Source organism: Sciurus carolinensis, chromosome 7 (assembly GCF_902686445.1).
Source record: "Sciurus carolinensis chromosome 7, mSciCar1.2, whole genome shotgun sequence".
Taxonomy (NCBI): Eukaryota; Metazoa; Chordata; class Mammalia; order Rodentia; family Sciuridae; genus Sciurus; species Sciurus carolinensis.
Window position 1 is genome coordinate 103,110,513 of NC_062219.1, and position 17,462 is coordinate 103,127,974.

At 38.1% G+C, this 17,462-nt stretch overlaps 1 protein-coding gene across 1 annotated transcript; it reads left to right on the forward strand.

Moving 5' to 3' along the window:
- Positions 1-1,271: 1,271 nt before the first annotated feature.
- LOC124989027 (glutathione S-transferase A4) lies at positions 1,272-16,436 on the forward strand. The gene is made up of 6 exons (XM_047558934.1): positions 1,272-1,358; positions 2,462-2,513; positions 5,282-5,414; positions 8,098-8,239; positions 14,583-14,714; positions 16,314-16,436. The coding sequence occupies exons 1-6, from the start codon at positions 1,272-1,274 to the stop codon at positions 16,434-16,436; spliced, it is 669 nt and encodes a 222-aa protein (XP_047414890.1).
- The last annotated feature ends 1,026 nt before the right edge of the window (positions 16,437-17,462 follow it).

Sequence of the window (17,462 nt, forward strand, 5' to 3'; positions counted from 1 at the left end):
ATAGGATTATGTGTTTAATAGTTAGCTTTCTTATCATTAATGAAGTTACTGATATTCCAGAGTTTTACTTTCTTAAGTCATTTGTGCGGGTACCTCCCTCAAACTGAATACCAGCCAGGGCATAATATTTGCAGTTTGGCTGCTTTCTGGGTTGGGGACCATGGGAAGAGCTCTCTTGGAAGCCATGGTAATACAGCCTCTCCATGTATATACTCCCCAATGCCTCCTGAGCAGCCTCTGAGCCAAGTACCACAGGCGCTGTGCCAGAAGTTGGTATCTTTTGCTATTCCTTTAAATGAAGTGTGCATTGTTGTATATAGGGTAGTAGGGTCAAAGGTGAGAAAAGGAGACCCAAAAAACAATCCTCTATGTGTATCCAGAGCTTTAGTATTTTCAAAGCTCCTTATTTTATCTCATATGATCATTGCAAAAGTCCCGTGAGATAGGCACCATCACTAACAACAGCGACTGTGACTCTTGTAACTGTGAGGTAGAAATACGTGGGCATTCCTGACTCTTTTTGAAGGCTGCAGATCAAGCCATGGGATTTTTTTCCCAATGACAGGTGAGGACATGGAGGTAGACAGAGGTTAAGTGAATAAGATCTAAGGTCACTCAGTTTGTTGGTTATCAGGTAAGAACCTGAATCCAGGTCCTGTTGAGGCCTGCATCTCTGCTTGTCCCAGTGCTCCTGGAAGCCTGTGACAGCAGCCAAACGGTCCCTAGATCCCACAGAACGCTTCAATCCAAACAGTCTGCCTCTTTGTTGCTGTTAGGAAAGGTTTTCTTTTACAGTCATTCATGAAACCATTATATTAACTCCTAGTACCTCTCAACAAATATCAGAGACCATCTTTTAAATATACAGAAATACCTTGATGCCTTGATATGTATAGTTTGTTCTTTCTAAAATTTTGTCCTAGAACACTTATAGAGTATCTTATGTATACTTTAATGACTAATTATAAAAGCTACTAATTCTGCTCAGGAAGTAGAATATCATTGGCATCATAGTATCTCAAATGTTCTCCCCTGTTGCAGCCCCCTTCTCCTCAAGAAGGTAACTACTATCCTGCTTCTGTGATCTTTATTTTCTTGCTTTTCCTCATAGTTTTACTTCTTAGGTATGAGTCTCTAAGGAGTAATTTTGCTTTACCTGCTTTTAACATTGCTATAAATGAAGATATAACATATGGTGTGTGTGAGTTAGCTCTTTAAATGTATTTTTCTTTCTTAAATTTTGCCCTTTAGGAAACTCTGAGCCAGGAGTCATGGCAGCCAAACCCAAGCTCTGGTACTTTTGTGGTCGGGGCAGGATGGAGTCAATCCGCTGGTTGCTGGCTGCAGCTGGAGTGGAGGTTGGTTTCTGATTGGGAAGAGGAAGGAGGATAACTGGGTAGGATTGCATAGTCCCCCTTTCCCCTTCAAAATTCAGGATGGGCCTTTAGACTGTATCTACTCTTTCCCTTTCCTTTTTTTTTTTTTTTTTTTTTTTTTTTAAGTGATGAGGGAGGAGTAGGGAATAAGAAAAGAGTTGGGGGTCTGGGAGTGTTCTGGAAGCTTCATAGGGATGAAGGGATCTTGGTGGAGCTCAAGATTAAGGAGAGGAGACCCACATCTGACTCATCTTCTCCATTGGGACCAGCTGATTTTGGGGGGTCATTTCTGTCTGACCACAGCACCTCGGTCATGTAATACTCACAGCTGGAACCTCAGGTCCAGCTAAGGTCTACCCCATGGGACCATTCCTTTACACTGAATTCCCTCCCAACTGACTTTTCTTAAGTGTCTGGGAATTGTTTTGTGTCATGCAAGTATACACTTCTTTTCCCTCTTCTAACAGCAAATGCTCTGAAACAGGGCTCATTCCTCTCTTGTTATCATCTTTTCACTTTAGGAACTTCTCCCCTGCATCACTCACCTGACCCCAACCCTATTCAAGATGAGATGTGGCAGACCAAAAAGTCACACAGGCTTTAGAAACTCCATTGATAAATTATGATAACCTCACCTGAGGATCTTTGGATCTCTTTCTGTGAATATGTGATCATCAAAGAGAAATTTAATTCATCTTAATGTGGAGGGAGAATAACAAAAGAGGAGAAGAGAGAAAAAAAGAGAGAGGAAAGGGAAGAGGAGAAATCATTGGGGGGACTGGAAACAGGACAAGAGTTTGGAGAAAGGGAAGAATCAGGTGAAATAAAAGAGGAGTCAGGACAACAGGGGCTTGGGATACCCTTGAAATAGGCAGAAACCCAAAAGGGCCGCCAGTCCCATCTGATTTAAGCTCATTTACATCCGCAGAATGTTGCACTTTTCAGCTCTGGTAGCTGACAGCTTTGAGGTTCCTTTTGAAATTTAATTCAAAGAAAGCAGTTGGGCATTTTCTGTTATCAGAATTTCCCTCTCTTACTCTCTTGGACCTTAAAGTTATAATAATGTCTCTTTGTTCTTTGTCTAGTTTGAAGAAGAATTTATTGAAACAAGAGAACATTATGAGAAGTTGAAGAAAGGTGAGCCTAGGTTTATTCAGTATTATTAGAAGAAATGGAAACTTGTTTCTGGAAACATTCATTCTGATATAGAACACAGAGCTGGAGAAAGACAGCCATGAGAAAAGACTAGCATATTTCATGCCCGCTAACATTGATTGACTGGTTCCTGTGTCCCTGGTGCACTGCTAGATGCCTTATCAACCTCAACTCCTTAGCCTTCACAAGTACTCATCAGGGAGGTTATGGTGGGAACCTCAATTAAGCATGGACTCGCCAGTGCTGAATGCCCAGTAATCCCCTCCCACTGAAGAATGCTTTGAAAATTCTTAAATGCTGATCCAGTGGATCCAAGGGGAGGAGGGGAGGAGGCTTTGAGAGGAGTATTCTCTACTTCTCATGGTTCACTTAATTTTTTCTCAGTGGTTCTAATACATTAATAGAAATGGTTTTTATCAGATCATAATAGAAAATCCACAACGTAGAACTCAGACTGTGGAAAACATTCAATTTTTTGTCACTAAATATTGACCAAAGAAAAAGACCTTAATTATTACAAGGAAAATTTCCCACGCTAGGAGAAAAGTCTAGCATTTTAATAGTATTTCTTAAGTTTCTAACAGACACAACATTATTGTTCTTATCAAAGGAAACACAAGCTAGCGTTCCCACTGTTGCTGGTGAATGATCATGACATTTATACATATTATTTTTAAGAAGGTCATTGAACTAGTCGTTAGCAGACTGTCACTGATAAGCTGTATGACTCTGGGCAAGACTTTTAACTTCTCTACCTCTCTGTCTCTTCATTATAAAACAAAAATAATCTCTGTGGTGGTTGATTACCATGTACCAGCAGATCTTAGTGAAGTGGGGGAAGGTCTGGTTACTCTTTTCCTGATTTTTGTTCAGGAACCTTATTATCTGTCATTCCTCTTTATTTCTGCCTTATTCCACTCCAAGCAAGGACAGTTCCTGATACAAGTATAGGCTAAATACATACGTAATAAGTGACTAGCTCTATATACCCCTTCATGAACATTCCGGCAGGAAGAGCTCAGCCTCTGAAATACTCCAGTCCTTCCTGAGTCTGTGGTGATGCTATTGCACTGGGAACATCCTCCCGGGCATTCCTGTTGTTTTTGAACAGGAAGCAGAGGCACAGCAGAGAGCATCAGACAAGAGTCAGAAGGTCCACTTCTGTTGGCCTCACCATCCCTGGACTGTATGAATTTGGGCAAATCACATTCACATCCCTTGGTATCTGTAGTCTTCTAAAAAATGAGGGAATTAAACTAAGTGATATCAAAGACCCTTTCCTGCTCTCTTAATCTGAGATTTTTAAATCAGTCTCAGATCATCGATTCCTATAGGCAGGCATCTTTAGTAATTAATGTTTGTATCACTCACAAGCAGTAGCACATACCCAGTTATATGGGGCTCATTCAGTATTGAACAAATATGGAAATACCTTCAGAGAATGGAGGTTTTGTATCCTCCCCATTAACAATAGTACTGATATTTCCAAAGCTTTATCTTATTCCTACTCAAAGAAACTGGGTGAGAGGGCAGGAAAGATAGTTGCAGATTCAAAAATAGTCTCAGAGAAGTCAAAGACTTGCCCAACTTATTGAAGTAGAAAGATGCTGGCTCTCAAAAGCTGTCACTGATTCTTGGGGAGGTCTTCTATTGCCTCCCATTGAATCTAGTAGGAACATCATCAGAAGCTGGGAGATTCAACTGTGGCCTTTACCACTAGTGAAGTCTGGTTCCTATTTAGATAATGTTTCTAACAATGCTGTGCAGATATTGTAGAAATTCAAAAGCTATTCATTTCTTCAAGACTCTATGAAAAGAGCACCATTTAGAATATATCCTAAATGCATTGTAGTCATGTGCTGCACAATGATGTTTTGGTCGGCAATGGACCACACATATGTTGGTGGGTCCATGAGATTATAATACCTAGTGAGATCATAGCCATCTCAGTTTGTGCACGTACGCTCTATGATGTTCAAACCATGATAAACCTGCCTCACGGTGCAGTTCTCAGACAATATTCCTATCTGATGATAGCAGTGCTTGGCTTACGTATATAGGCAGTTATGGGTAAAAAAAGAAAATTTAATTTTTATTTCACTGAACACTATTGGCAGTATTTGTCTTTTACATATCTCATTTTATTTTTTCAAAATCCTTCTAGATAGACACTGTTACTATTTTAGAGACAAGAATCTCAAGGTTAGATAAGTAGCTTGTCCAAAGTCACATGGCTGAAGGAGGCTAAAGCTGACATTGAACCCAGGTGTGCCTGGGTTCTTGCTGTCATGTCCATTATGCAGCTGTGGTTGCTTAGCACGAGACCTGATGTACTTTGAAAGAATGCAGAATCCCAGACTCCATCCCTGAGTCAGAATATCTGAGGAGTGGGGAGGGCATTTTTAACAAACCTCATCACAGATTTATTCAGTCCAAATGTTGAGAACCAGAAACACTTATACTCTAACATAGTTAATGTGGAAAGTCTTTAAAAATCAAGATCGACCAACACATGAAGATATGATCAAACAAATTTTAAGACAAAACATATTTTAAATCATTTCCATATCTCATTTTTATCTTTTCAATAAATAACTTGCTAGATAGTCAGTATTGCTCCTGAAGCAACCAGTAGGCATTTCCTCAAATACTGGTATCTATGATTCATCACTCTGGCTGAAAATCAACAATCACTCAGTGGACTCTCCTGTATCAAAGAATATCTTACACTTTCTTTGCTCAAACTTCAGACGGATGCCTGCTTTTTGGCCAAGTGCCTTTGGTTGAAATTGATGGAATGATGCTGACACAGACTAGAGCCATCCTCAGCTATCTTGCTGCCAAGTACAACTTGTACGGGAAGGACCTGAAGGAGAGAGTCAGGTACCACACTGTTCACTACTGTACTTATTTATTTATTTTAGTTGTAGATGGGCACAATACCTGTATGTCATTTATGTTTTTTTTTTTTTTTTAATATAGTGCTGAGGATCAAACTCAGTGCCTCACACATGCAAGACGAGTACTCTACCACTGAGCCACAACTCTAGTCCTGTACTTAATTTTTGTTTAAGCTTCTGTAGTTCTGCACAAACTAAGACCTAGTTCAAGTGTACCTTTCAGCCTGGACTGAAGGAAGAAAGCAAAGGGGACATAGGGGAGATGCTCTGCAAGACCTGGCAGGCCCTGTGCAGAATTCTAAACAAATACCCCATGTCTGCCTTTTTTGTGTGTGTACTTCATAGTGGTCTGCATGTAGCATTCTCATATTCTCTTCTAGCAAAGTATGTGCTCAGAAGATGACTTGGTAAATGATTCTACATGGAGGTGGTGATTTGGCAAATAAATATTAAGCATTGTGTCAATGATCTATTTATCATAAATAACACTGTGTAACATATCATCTTGAAATGCAGTGATTTAGGGCTGGGAGTTTAACTCAGTGGTAGTGTTTTGCCTAGCATGCATGAGGTTCTGTGTTCAACTCCTGATGCTTCAATGTAAAGAAGGAAGGTGAAACACAGCAACTTAAAGCAACAAGCATTTATTATTGCTCACTTGTCTATGGGTCATCTTAGTGGTTGGATTGCCTCCATTTCCCCCCCATCTATATAACACAAGCACCTACTCCATTGTGCTAGCCCTGACTGGCGATGATTGGATTATCACCCCAAAGAATCGTTTCATGGTGAATAAATGGACTTAAGACAGAAGAAAGACTTGTAACTATGAAACTTTATCTGGATTTGGGGTCAAGTGACCTTTTCTTTGGTCTTTAAAATCTCATCACCATAAATGTTGACATGGGAGGATGATCAATACACATAGAAGGCAAGCTAGAACAAAGCCATGTTCCCTTGTTTAGAAAAAGGAGAGCAAGTGCATAACATAAAAATGAGTAAAGTCCATAAAAAGGAAAAGCCCACCCAGCTTTCCCACATCTCTGTCTTTAAGACAGGTTTGTCACTGTAGCCTGCAATCCCAAAGGTACAAGACCCAGGGAGCAATGCCAAACAGTGTGTGAATGAAGCCTTTTGTAACCATGGAAATAAGCATTAATATGCTGTTATGAGTATATTTTTTTGTTGTTTTTTTTCCCATAAGAAGTGTGTCCTTAGCTACAGACAGCATCATCGATACTATTTCTTTGGACTAGGCATAGACCATAATAACAGGCAAGTGGGTCTGGTGACAATCTAACATGGAAGAAAAATGATTTGTAATTCAGATAGGGCAGTAAAAATTCATTATTCTTTTGTGTGCTGTTAGAAAAACAAACACAGACTACAGAAAATCATTAAACTAAATTTTTTTGAACACTTACCACATAATGGGGGATACAAAGACCATCAGTAGAGCAAATTACCACAGCAACCAAAAGCACCAGTTGGCCAGTAAATAATTGTGATACATCTATCTTTATTAGTTTTTTTAAAAATATATTTTAAAAAAGCACTTTTCAATGAAAAGACAACTTTAAAGGGAATGAAAACCAAGCTGTTTGTGTGACCCAACTAGGTTTCTCAGTCGCCAGGTCAGTGGAAGACCTGTTAAATAACCTATATGCTCTAAATTGATGAGAAAGTTCTGGTATTAAAAGTTTTGTACTTTTGATAATCTTATGAGTTTTTAAAACCAGAAAGGCAATATTTACATGTACATAAAAATGTGATTTAATCAATTTCACTCTTTCATACATCCTTGTGTTCAATAAACATTTCCTGAGACCCTACTATATTACTTGACTGGATTTGGTGAAGGATATGGAAAATGAGAACCACCAGGACAGGGAAATGACAATCCCAAAAAACCGTCTGACCTGAGGAAGAGGGAGGAGGAAGACTATCATTAATCCTCTCCCAGTAAATTCTTTCCTAGTAACAATGGGCCCTGAGGGGAAAAAAGTGAACTTTCTTCCCTTCCTGGGTTCCTCCCCAGCATCTTCACCAAAAGCAAACATTCATCCCTTCCCAACCACAAGGGGTCCTGAAGAGAGGAGGTGGATACTGAGCACTGGGCCCTGGACTTTTACCCTTTCCCATTGCCTATGAGTCCTGGAAAGAGAAAAGCAAAGAGTGAAGCTCTTGGTAGCAATGTGTCCCAGAGGAAGAAGAGAAGCAGTGAACATGGAGTTCTGAGCTTTTCCCAGTGACAATGAATGAGTTTCAAGTTTTTTCCTGATTGCGCAAACCGACACATTCTGCCTCAGTCTCCAATGATTAATTCACTCTCACTGTCACCTATAAAATTCAGACTCCTTCTGTAACTGGCAGCCCTTTTCCTACCCAGAAAATGAGTCCCCAGCCACCCCTCACCCAGTGCCTGATTGATTGGTTCCACTGCAGAATAAAAGAAAACTTGCTGGTTGGTTTGAGGTCTGCTTCCATCCTGGTTACTTGTGTTTTCATAATGGTGCCAAAATCATGTAGGATATTTTTGTTTACATCTGGTACCTAAAATTATTTATGAGAATGGAAGCTTGAGGGGGAGAATCAAAACTCATTTGCTCCGATGACTAATATACCACGGAGTGTTAGACCAGGAAACCGTGATTCTGTTTTATCAGGATTGACATGTACACTGATGGCATCCTGGACCTGATGTTAATGATCGCGCTTGCTGCATTCCAACCCCCTGGGGAGAAAGAGGAGAACTATACTGCGATTGTGAAGAAAGCTAAAACCCGGTACTTCCCTGTCTTTGAAAAGGTAAGCTGAAGGAACCCAGAGCTTTCATTTTTCCTGTCAGAAAGAATACATACGGCTGAGGAGATAGCTCAGTTGGTAGAGTGCTTGCCTTGCAAGCACAAGGCCCTGAGTTCGATCCCCAGCACCACCAAAAAAAAAAAAAAAGAAAGAAAGAATACATAAGAGTCAGTATCTGAAAAGACAAGACGATCGAAACTTTAATAAGGATTCCAGAACAAATAACAGGTAAAATTACAGAGCCCCGACCAAACAGAATTGGAATAAGCCTAGTGCAGTTTCCCTTCTGATTTTAAAAATATGCCATCAACCCAGAGAGTCACTGCTTGAATTCACTGTCAAGGCATATTTTTAGACCTAATAATGGACAGTAATTGTGCTTCAATCAAAAGACAAAATCTGTTAAACTTACAACTTTTCTGAAGTCATTCTGTCATGAATACCAATGATAAATGCGCACCTGGTAAAGGTCCAAGCCTCCAGGGCAGCCTGGGGGTAAGGAAAACTTGTCGGCATACCTTCCATAAATAAAGGTTTTGCTGGACAACAGAGTTTTGAAGCATATATTCTCAGCCTTAGACTTTGGAGAAACTGACTTATCAATGAGTAAATTATAGTGAAGAATTTTGTCAGCACCTCAGAGTTCTAGGTAAGCAAATTCTGATAATCTAGGAACAATGTGTAGCACTGTTGAAATGCCTTCCATTTGAAATGAGTCATATGATTATTTGAGTTGTAGTATTCAGTGGGTCTTATCCCACTACAGATTTTGAAATCAGCATGTGTGGTGTGGCTTACTTCAACACTTCCCAAAACATTTAAAAATTGTTCATTTAAATCGGGATTGAACTCAACTCCAGTACTTGCAATTATTGCAATTAGTACATTTCTTAGGTTTCTTTTAACCTGTAAGGATCCCTTCCTTGCCTGCCTTTAGTCCTCCTTTTTTTTTTTTTTTTTTCCCTATCACATTTGTTGAGTAGTTTCTCTCAGGCTGGGGATTTTAGTCATTGCAACATATACCTTTATTCCTAAATAACTTGCAAATTGGAAGTTAGGATTAGAAGGTTGATCAGATTCAGGTTCAATTATTTTGGCTAAATACTTCATAGGTGATGTTATGTAGGTCATCAAAAAGCACAGACTGCCTGGTTGCTGCTCTTATGATGCTAACATGATTAATAATCAGTACCAAGATACATCGATTTATTAGCAGATGCAAAAAAATGTTGACCTCTCGATCCTGTTGGTTTCTCATCATGTATTAGCTGGAATCTTTTGTATAAAAAGAATCCTTGCCTCATAATACATTGTTTACTCTGGGATATGTGGTTTATGTAGGTAAGGAGGATAAATGCTTGATTGATTTTATTCACCACTTAAAAACAATAACTACCTGGCATTCTCAAAACTCAACGAAGAGTTTATTATTATTTTGTTCTTACTTTTGTCCGGTAAGTACCATTATGATACTATTTATCATCATAGATTTAAACATACTGTATTTTAATTTTTTTTCTAATCTCTTATTTTTAATGAGGCTCCGGTATGTATTTTGGCCAGAGGTAGCTCCTTCAAGTTTGCTCCTGATCTTTTTGACATAGCCCCAGGAACTTCTTTGCTCTCTGGTATAAAAGGATGCTCTGGGTTTATCTTAGATATGTCCTTCTCTATGCTTGAAATCAGCTATTTTTCCAAGGAGCTCTGGTTACTCTTGCGTTTTCTAACCTTTTTGTGCCATATTATTTGTAGAGAATGATGATATTTTGATGGCTTTGGGGCAAGCAGACAAAGCAGCTGACAGTTAGAGGAAACTGCTTTGGGGGCTCATTCACTCCAAGCCCTGCTTGATGACTTCATCAGATGGGGTTCCAATTCTCAGCTCTTAACCTACAGCATTGAAGCATAGGTAACACTGTTGATGTATCTGGCCTGCCCAAACCTCTTTAATCAGATGTTGAATTATTCAGAACACTCACTTACAAACTATTTTATTTGACTTGGAGTTGCACAGCAGTTTTTTAAAATGTTCTTTAGCGTCTAGTTTGTTATCAAGAAATCTTTAGTAAAATAGAATCTATGGTTCATTCATCTCTTAGTTGTTCTTTCTGAAATAAGTGGACACTAAATACTTCTTGAGTCTAGTCTTTGAACAGGACTGTATCACTTCTACTCTGCAAAGAGGATGTACCAAATAATTTTTATTGTATTTTGAATTTAATTGCAAGGCTAGTAATTTCCTTGCATTGAGTTAAAGAACTAGAAATTATTTTTAAAAGATGTTTACAACCCTGAAATTTTGGGACTTGGATGTGTGTTATTTTTAATTACTAAGCCATCTTTACTGATCAAAAGTACATATTCTAGAGGCTGCTGGTCATGAAAGTTATTCTTTCTGGGGCTTTGGAGAGAACTTTCTTCCTGTGAAGATAATGGTGCTGAGCAGAAAACAAATGCTGCCTATCTGATTCACCAGGATAACCAAAATACCTTTGGCCAAATCTAAAAAATATTGTCTATAAGTTGGGCATGGCAGTGCAAGGCTGTAATCCCAGCTATTTGGGAGACTGAGGCAAGACGATTGCAAGCTTGAGAGTCCAGCCTGGACAACTTAGTTAGACCCTTCTTAAAATGAAAAAAAATAGGGATGGGGAGGTAGCTCAGTGGTAGAGCACTTACCCACCATGCACAAGGCACTGAGTTCAATCCCAGCACTGTAATAATAGTAATAATAATAATAATAATAATAGTAATAATTTCTACTTCAGTTTAATGTAGACTACTATATTTTAGAATATGCGAGTCCCAGCTTTTACATTCAGACACTAAATTTTGTTTTTGAAAACATAGAGAATTTAAAAAATAATTTTATAAGGAGATGCTAATTACAAAGAGCAATTTCTATATTCTCTCTGCATTTCCATGTTTGTCATCTTTGGAAATGAAGAATGTAGAAAGAAATAAATCACTACTATCTCTCATCACCAAAATATCAGTATTATTTTTATGTATCTCCTCCCAGGTTTTCATCATAAACAAGTTTTGATTTTTTTAATAGATTTCTGGTTAATTGTACTGAAGAAAATTTCAACTGTAGTCTTTTATTTAGAGGACTTTCTTTTTTGACATTTTCATTGGTTCTTTTTAGTTGACACATGACCATAGAATCCATTTTGACAGAATAATAAAAGCATGGGATTTATCATGTTCCAGTTCAGACCCCAGTACCTCTCCTTCCCCTTTCCTTCCTCGTCTCCTTGCTACCTTCTCTCTATTGATCTTTTTGCCATCTACCTAGTTATTTTTTAAATTAATTTCTTGTGGATATACTTGATGGTGAGATTCACTGTGGTGTCCTCATGTATGTACATAGGGAAGTCATGTCAGATCCATTCAATCGACTTTTCCTTTCCCCAGCTTCCCTCCCTTCCTTGAATCTCCATTGTCTGTTCCACTGAACTTGTGTTCTTTCTTCCCCCTTATTTAGAAGACTTTCAAAAGCAGAACTTCTAGGTATGTACTAGGCAGTAATGAATGTTAGTCCTTACTTTCATTTTCTTGCTTAAGAGCTTTTTTTCTCCTTAAAAACAAATCTATAGAGATGAAGCCTCCTTTGGACTACATTCAATATTGTATTCCTTCCTCTCTCCCTCAGAGGTAACCACTGTCAAGAATGTCATGCAAATTCTTTCTGTCCACTTAAAAAATTAGAGACCTGGCTTGGGATTATTGAAAAAATTTTTATGAATATGGATTTCAAAATACTTTATGTATACAGAACAAGAGTATAAGTTTGTTCTACAAGTTGCTTTTTTTTTCAATCAATACTAAGTTTTGAGTCATTTAGACAAATGTCATTACTAGTAAATTTGTGTTAACTTCTTTCATTATATTTTGTTTTCTCCTTGGGAGAATTAAACTTTTCTTTGGCTTCCCCCTTCCTTTCCTAAATCTGGTTAGGTCAATCAGCACTTATTTAGATGGATGTTTCTTCCATAAATATCATTCACTGACCTCTCTTCATGAAAGAAAGCTTCAGCTTCCCTCCAAATGTCTCTTCTTCCCCTTTTTATGGTTTTATTGAATAATATTTTAGATTCAACTCGTTTTTAAACTCCTCCTAATCTGTTCTTTAAAAAATAATCATGTAGACTCACCAATATAAGAAACTGATTTTCTCTATCACTGTTGCTCCTTGATTCTTCTACCTTCCTTCTAAGTGCATTTTCCTTCCTTTTAAAAAAACTTTGAAATTAATGAATTTATTTTTTTATTTTGTAGTGGAGATTGAGGGCACTTTACCATTAAGTACATTTCCAGTTCTTTTTATTTTTTATTTTAAGAAGGTGTCCTATTAACTTGCTGAGGGCCTCCCTAAATTGCCCAGGTTGGCCTCTAACTTTCAATCCTCCTGCTTCAGCCTCCAGAGTGGCTGTGATTACAGGTGTGCACCTCCTTGCCAGCTACATATTCCTTCTACATGAAGAACATTTTTTGGAGGGGCAGGGAGGCAGGAGGAGTTCTTTCAAGCAGGGTCTGAGACTGGTTGGCTTTTTCATTCAGTCTTTCAGTCAGAAAATATCTTGATTTTACCTTCACTTATCTACGGCTATAGAATTCTAGATTAATAATTATTTTCCCTCAACATTATGAAAGTATAATTAAAGGGACCTTGATTGTTGCAATTTTGCTGTTGGTGAGGTTATTATTTCTTTGATGGTACTATATTCTTTTTCTCATTTTAGATTTTCCTTTTATTTAATATGCTTTAAATTTTTTAAATTTGTTCTTTTTAGTTATACAGGACTGTAGAATGTATTTGGACATATCATACATACATGGAGTATAACTTTTTAATATACTTTTAATACTACGTTTACCTCTAGATTTGCTTTTGTTTCATTTTTCTTTTTCTACTTGTTCTAATTAGTTATACATGACAGTAGAGGGCATTTAGACACATCATACATAAATGGGGTATAACTTCTCATTCAGGTGGTACATGAGTAGAATCACACAGGTCGGCAATTATGTGTGCACATAGGGTCATAAAGTCTGACTCATTCTACTATCCTTCCTACCCTTATACCCCCTCCCCTCCCTTCACTCCCCTCTGCCTAATCCAAAGTATAGATTTGCTTTTATTTATCTATTTGATATTTCATTTTAGACTGAAGAGTCTTCCCCTCACAACCTTTTCATTCTGGAAAATTCTATGCCAGATTGAAGTCCTCCTGTTCTCTCTATTCTTTCTGCACTCCTATTAGATACTTGTTGAAGCTTCTTTTTATGTTCTAGGTCTCTTAACTTTTCTTCCATATTTCAGTCTCTTATTTCTGTGTGTGTCCTCAGATAGAGATGCCAAATTTAAAAAAAAATTCTCTACTGAGTTTTTGTAATCAATGTTTGTCTTTGAGTTCAAAAATTTGCTGTATATTTTTTTCAAATCCATATCTTTTTTTTCCACATGCCATTCTTTTCATTATCTCTGAACATTTTAAGCATTTTAAGCCCTTATTCACTCTAATATTTGACTTTGTGGCTCAAAGTTCTCCTTTTTCATGAGTGTATTGTCTCTGTCTTCTGGATGAGTTGGGTTTCCTTATGTACCATATAATTTTTAGCTGAGCTTGTCTTCAGCAAGAATTACATTTTAAAAAAGAGCTACATTCCGTATATTTGGTGTATTCAATATATTCCAGCAAGAATTTTTCCTGTGTCTTTGCTCTGGTTGAGAAACTCTAGAACTCACTGATTTTAACATTTTTTTTTTCATCCACATTGAAATTTATTTTTTATTCTTGTATGTATCACAGGATGCACATGATGGCTGAATTTATATTTGTTTCTTATTTGTGGAGTAACCCATATTTTAGGCATCTACCATTCAAAGGTTCCCCATGAAGATTATTTATATTCATCTTTCTAGTAAAAAATTAGATTTTTTTTTTTTCTCTGTGTGTGTGTGGCTGAGGTTTGGGCTTCTGCTATCCCACTGGGGACTCATTTCTACCTGTGGTATAGCAGTCAGGGGCAAGCTATGCAGTTTTTGTGACTCCCTCTACTGGTGTGTACAGTTTTACATAACCATCCAAGCTTGTAACAAGAGCCCAGTGTCAGCACTTCACCACCTAAGGGACCTTGACAATCACTGACCTGTTTCCAAAAAGATCTTGCCAATTTTCAACTTATAAAAGAGTGTTCGTTACATCCTATTCTTGCCAGCACTGGAGATTATCAGAAAATCTGATCAATGTGAAGATTTTATGCTTTTGAAGATGTTTAGCCAGGCAAAATAGTCTTTTAATTCCATTTGGTAGGCGTTTTGCCCCCTTTCTTTCTGTAGATTCTGAAAGACCATGGAGAAGATTTTCTCGTTGGTAACAAATTCAGTTGGGCAGATGTGCAGCTGCTAGAAGCTATTTTAATGGTGGAAGAACTGGATGCTCCTGTCCTCTCTGACTTCCCACTGCTAAAGGTACTACATTAACATCCACACAAAGTCCAGGAAAACATGAACAGAAAGAATGACGACAAAGTGTGTCCCCAGGTCAATCTCAAGAGAAACTCAATACTGTTTCAAAAATAATTATGTTATTCAGTCTGGTCACTCTTACTTACTCTATAGAATCTGTTAGGAAATAAAACCTTATGAAGGGAAAAAATAGATGTTTTTGGTTTCTAACATGAAAAATCAGTACTTTCTTCTTCTTTTTTTCTTTTAGTGCTTTGAGCATGTTTGTTTCCTGATGAAACAAAGCTAACAAGCCTGCCTTTATAGCTCCCCTGTGCAGCTCCTATCAGACAGTCCTGCCCACTTTTAGTCTCCCCAAGACTGGGCCCCCCACAGTCCCTCCATTGCTCAGAACGAAGTGCACAGGTGGCACTGCTGTCCCCGTTACATTGCCTGATGCTCAGACAGATTCCTGCCACTGCAACCCTGACCCAGACTCTGCATGATTCCTTAGAAGCATCTTGTCTCATAGGTGACTGTGGGTTTTATAATTTAAGAATAGAATTTTTTTCTCATTATAAAAGAAATGCAAGTTCATGTAGCTATGTTAGACATTTGCCTAAACCAAAAGAAGACAAAGTGGTGGGGAAGATTTATAATCCCTCCAGCCAAATGTTACTGGCATGAGACTCCTGACCTGTCATTTTTATTTTTCTTAAAATAGGATTATGCCAAATATTGTATTTTGGCTTGCTTTTAAAATTCTTTTCAATTACCATGAATATATTTATATGTCAATAAATCTTCTTCTGCAATATGTTTATTTTCACTGGACAATAGAATCATATTTTTTTTATAGAATGGAAGCTATATAAAAAGGACATAAGTTGAGAAGTCTCATTTCCGCCACCGGCCTCCCATTTTCCTGTCTCTGTAACCACTTTTACTGGATTCTGCATATCTTTTCAGTGCTCCTATTTATGCAGATATCAGCAGATATGAAAATATATTCTTGTTTCACCCTTCACTTTTGTATATACCACATAAAGTACTATATATTCTGCTCCAGTTTTTTGTTTTTTTTTTTTGTAACTTAAACAATGCATTCTAGATATTTTCCCGATCAACACAAGGAACTTCTGTTCCTCTTTCTTGTTACAGAATATCACTTTAAATTGCTAGCTTCTTATATTCCTTGTAGAAATACAATTTATATACATATCACAATTTGTTTATGTAACCAATTTCCCTTCCAGGAAAGAGAGATTCTTTTCAAATTTCCACTGTGTTAAAATTCTGATAACTATTTTCCTTGCTCACACCCCTACTTAGTCCCTTATAATAAATCCCTAGAAGAATTGATAGTTCAAAAGTCCAAGTTAGGGTTTTTGATATGTACTGCCTGAGTGTGCCTGAGTCTTTTACATAAGTTAACTCACGCTCCATACACTGGTAGTGGCATTGCTGTTCCAGGGACATCCAGGAATGCATTGAGGGATTGACTCAGTCTGGACCAGTCTCTGCATACTAAAGTCTAAGCACCATCCTCTTGTGACAAAGTTCTGATTTTTCTTAAAGGTCATGAGATCTTTTGAGGCCCTGATTTTACTATTTCTCATTCAGGCATTTAAAACAAGAATCAGCAATATTCCTACAATTAAGAAGTTCCTACAGCCTGGGAGTCAGAGGAAGCCGCCCCCAGACAGCCGCTATGTTGAAGTCGTCCGGACTGTTCTGCAGTTCTAATGGCAGGAGGTCTCAGGTGGCTTCAGATCCACTGGTAGCATCGGTGCACACCAGCTATGGGCATACCTGAAACAAACTCTAGATTCTAGGAGTGAAACATCTGAAAAGAACCAACCATGCTGCCATCAACAACAAATCCTGATTAAATGCAGTATAAAACCATTCTGGTATGTGAGGTTTTTCTTAAGTTCGTCAATTGTGGATGGAAGTCTATAATTTTTATGAAGTCAATGTTCTGCATAAATAAATAGGAGGCAGATATATCCAGGGCAGTGAACTACATGCAGCACCATTCTTGCTGTCTGCATCAAAATCATAACCACTAGGGGGAAAGGGACCACAGATTCGGGTGAACAGCATCTTTCTCCAACACCACACTGATTTTTTAGTACTTTAAATAGGAAAAAAAGTGGCAAAGGGTGAAGTGTGAGTAGCTGTTGCTATTTACTAAGTCCTATGGGAAGCATGGGGGAATGGGAATGTCCAGGGAACCCTATTTTGAAACTTTGGCCTAGCTAGATGACCTTTTCCACCAAAGATTGTGTTTTGCTTTGATGAAACAATCCCAGGTAGCACTGAGATTAAACTCCTGCTTCCAGTCTGGTTTTCTGTATTAGTCAACTTTGTGTCACTATTATGAAGTACCTGAGACAATTAACTTATAAAGAGAAAAATGTTAATTTTGGCTCACAGTTTTGGACATTCTAGTCCAAGACCAAGTGGCCTCATTGCTTTGGGCCTTTGATGAGGGTGGTGCATCATGGTGGCAATATGTAGCAGAACAAAGAGAGGAAGGGGCGGGATGCTCTGGAAGCATACCCTCAATGACCTGAGGGCTTCCCACTAGGTTCCACCTTCTAAGGGTCCACAACAGCACCACTTGGGGATCAAGCCTTTAACATAGGAACTTTTGAAGAATACTCATCCAATCCACAGTAGCAGGTGAATCTCAAACTGGGAATTGCTATTTAGCTAATGGCCCAAACTCATGCTCCAATCAGAGAAAGTCATTGCTGATTAGCTGCT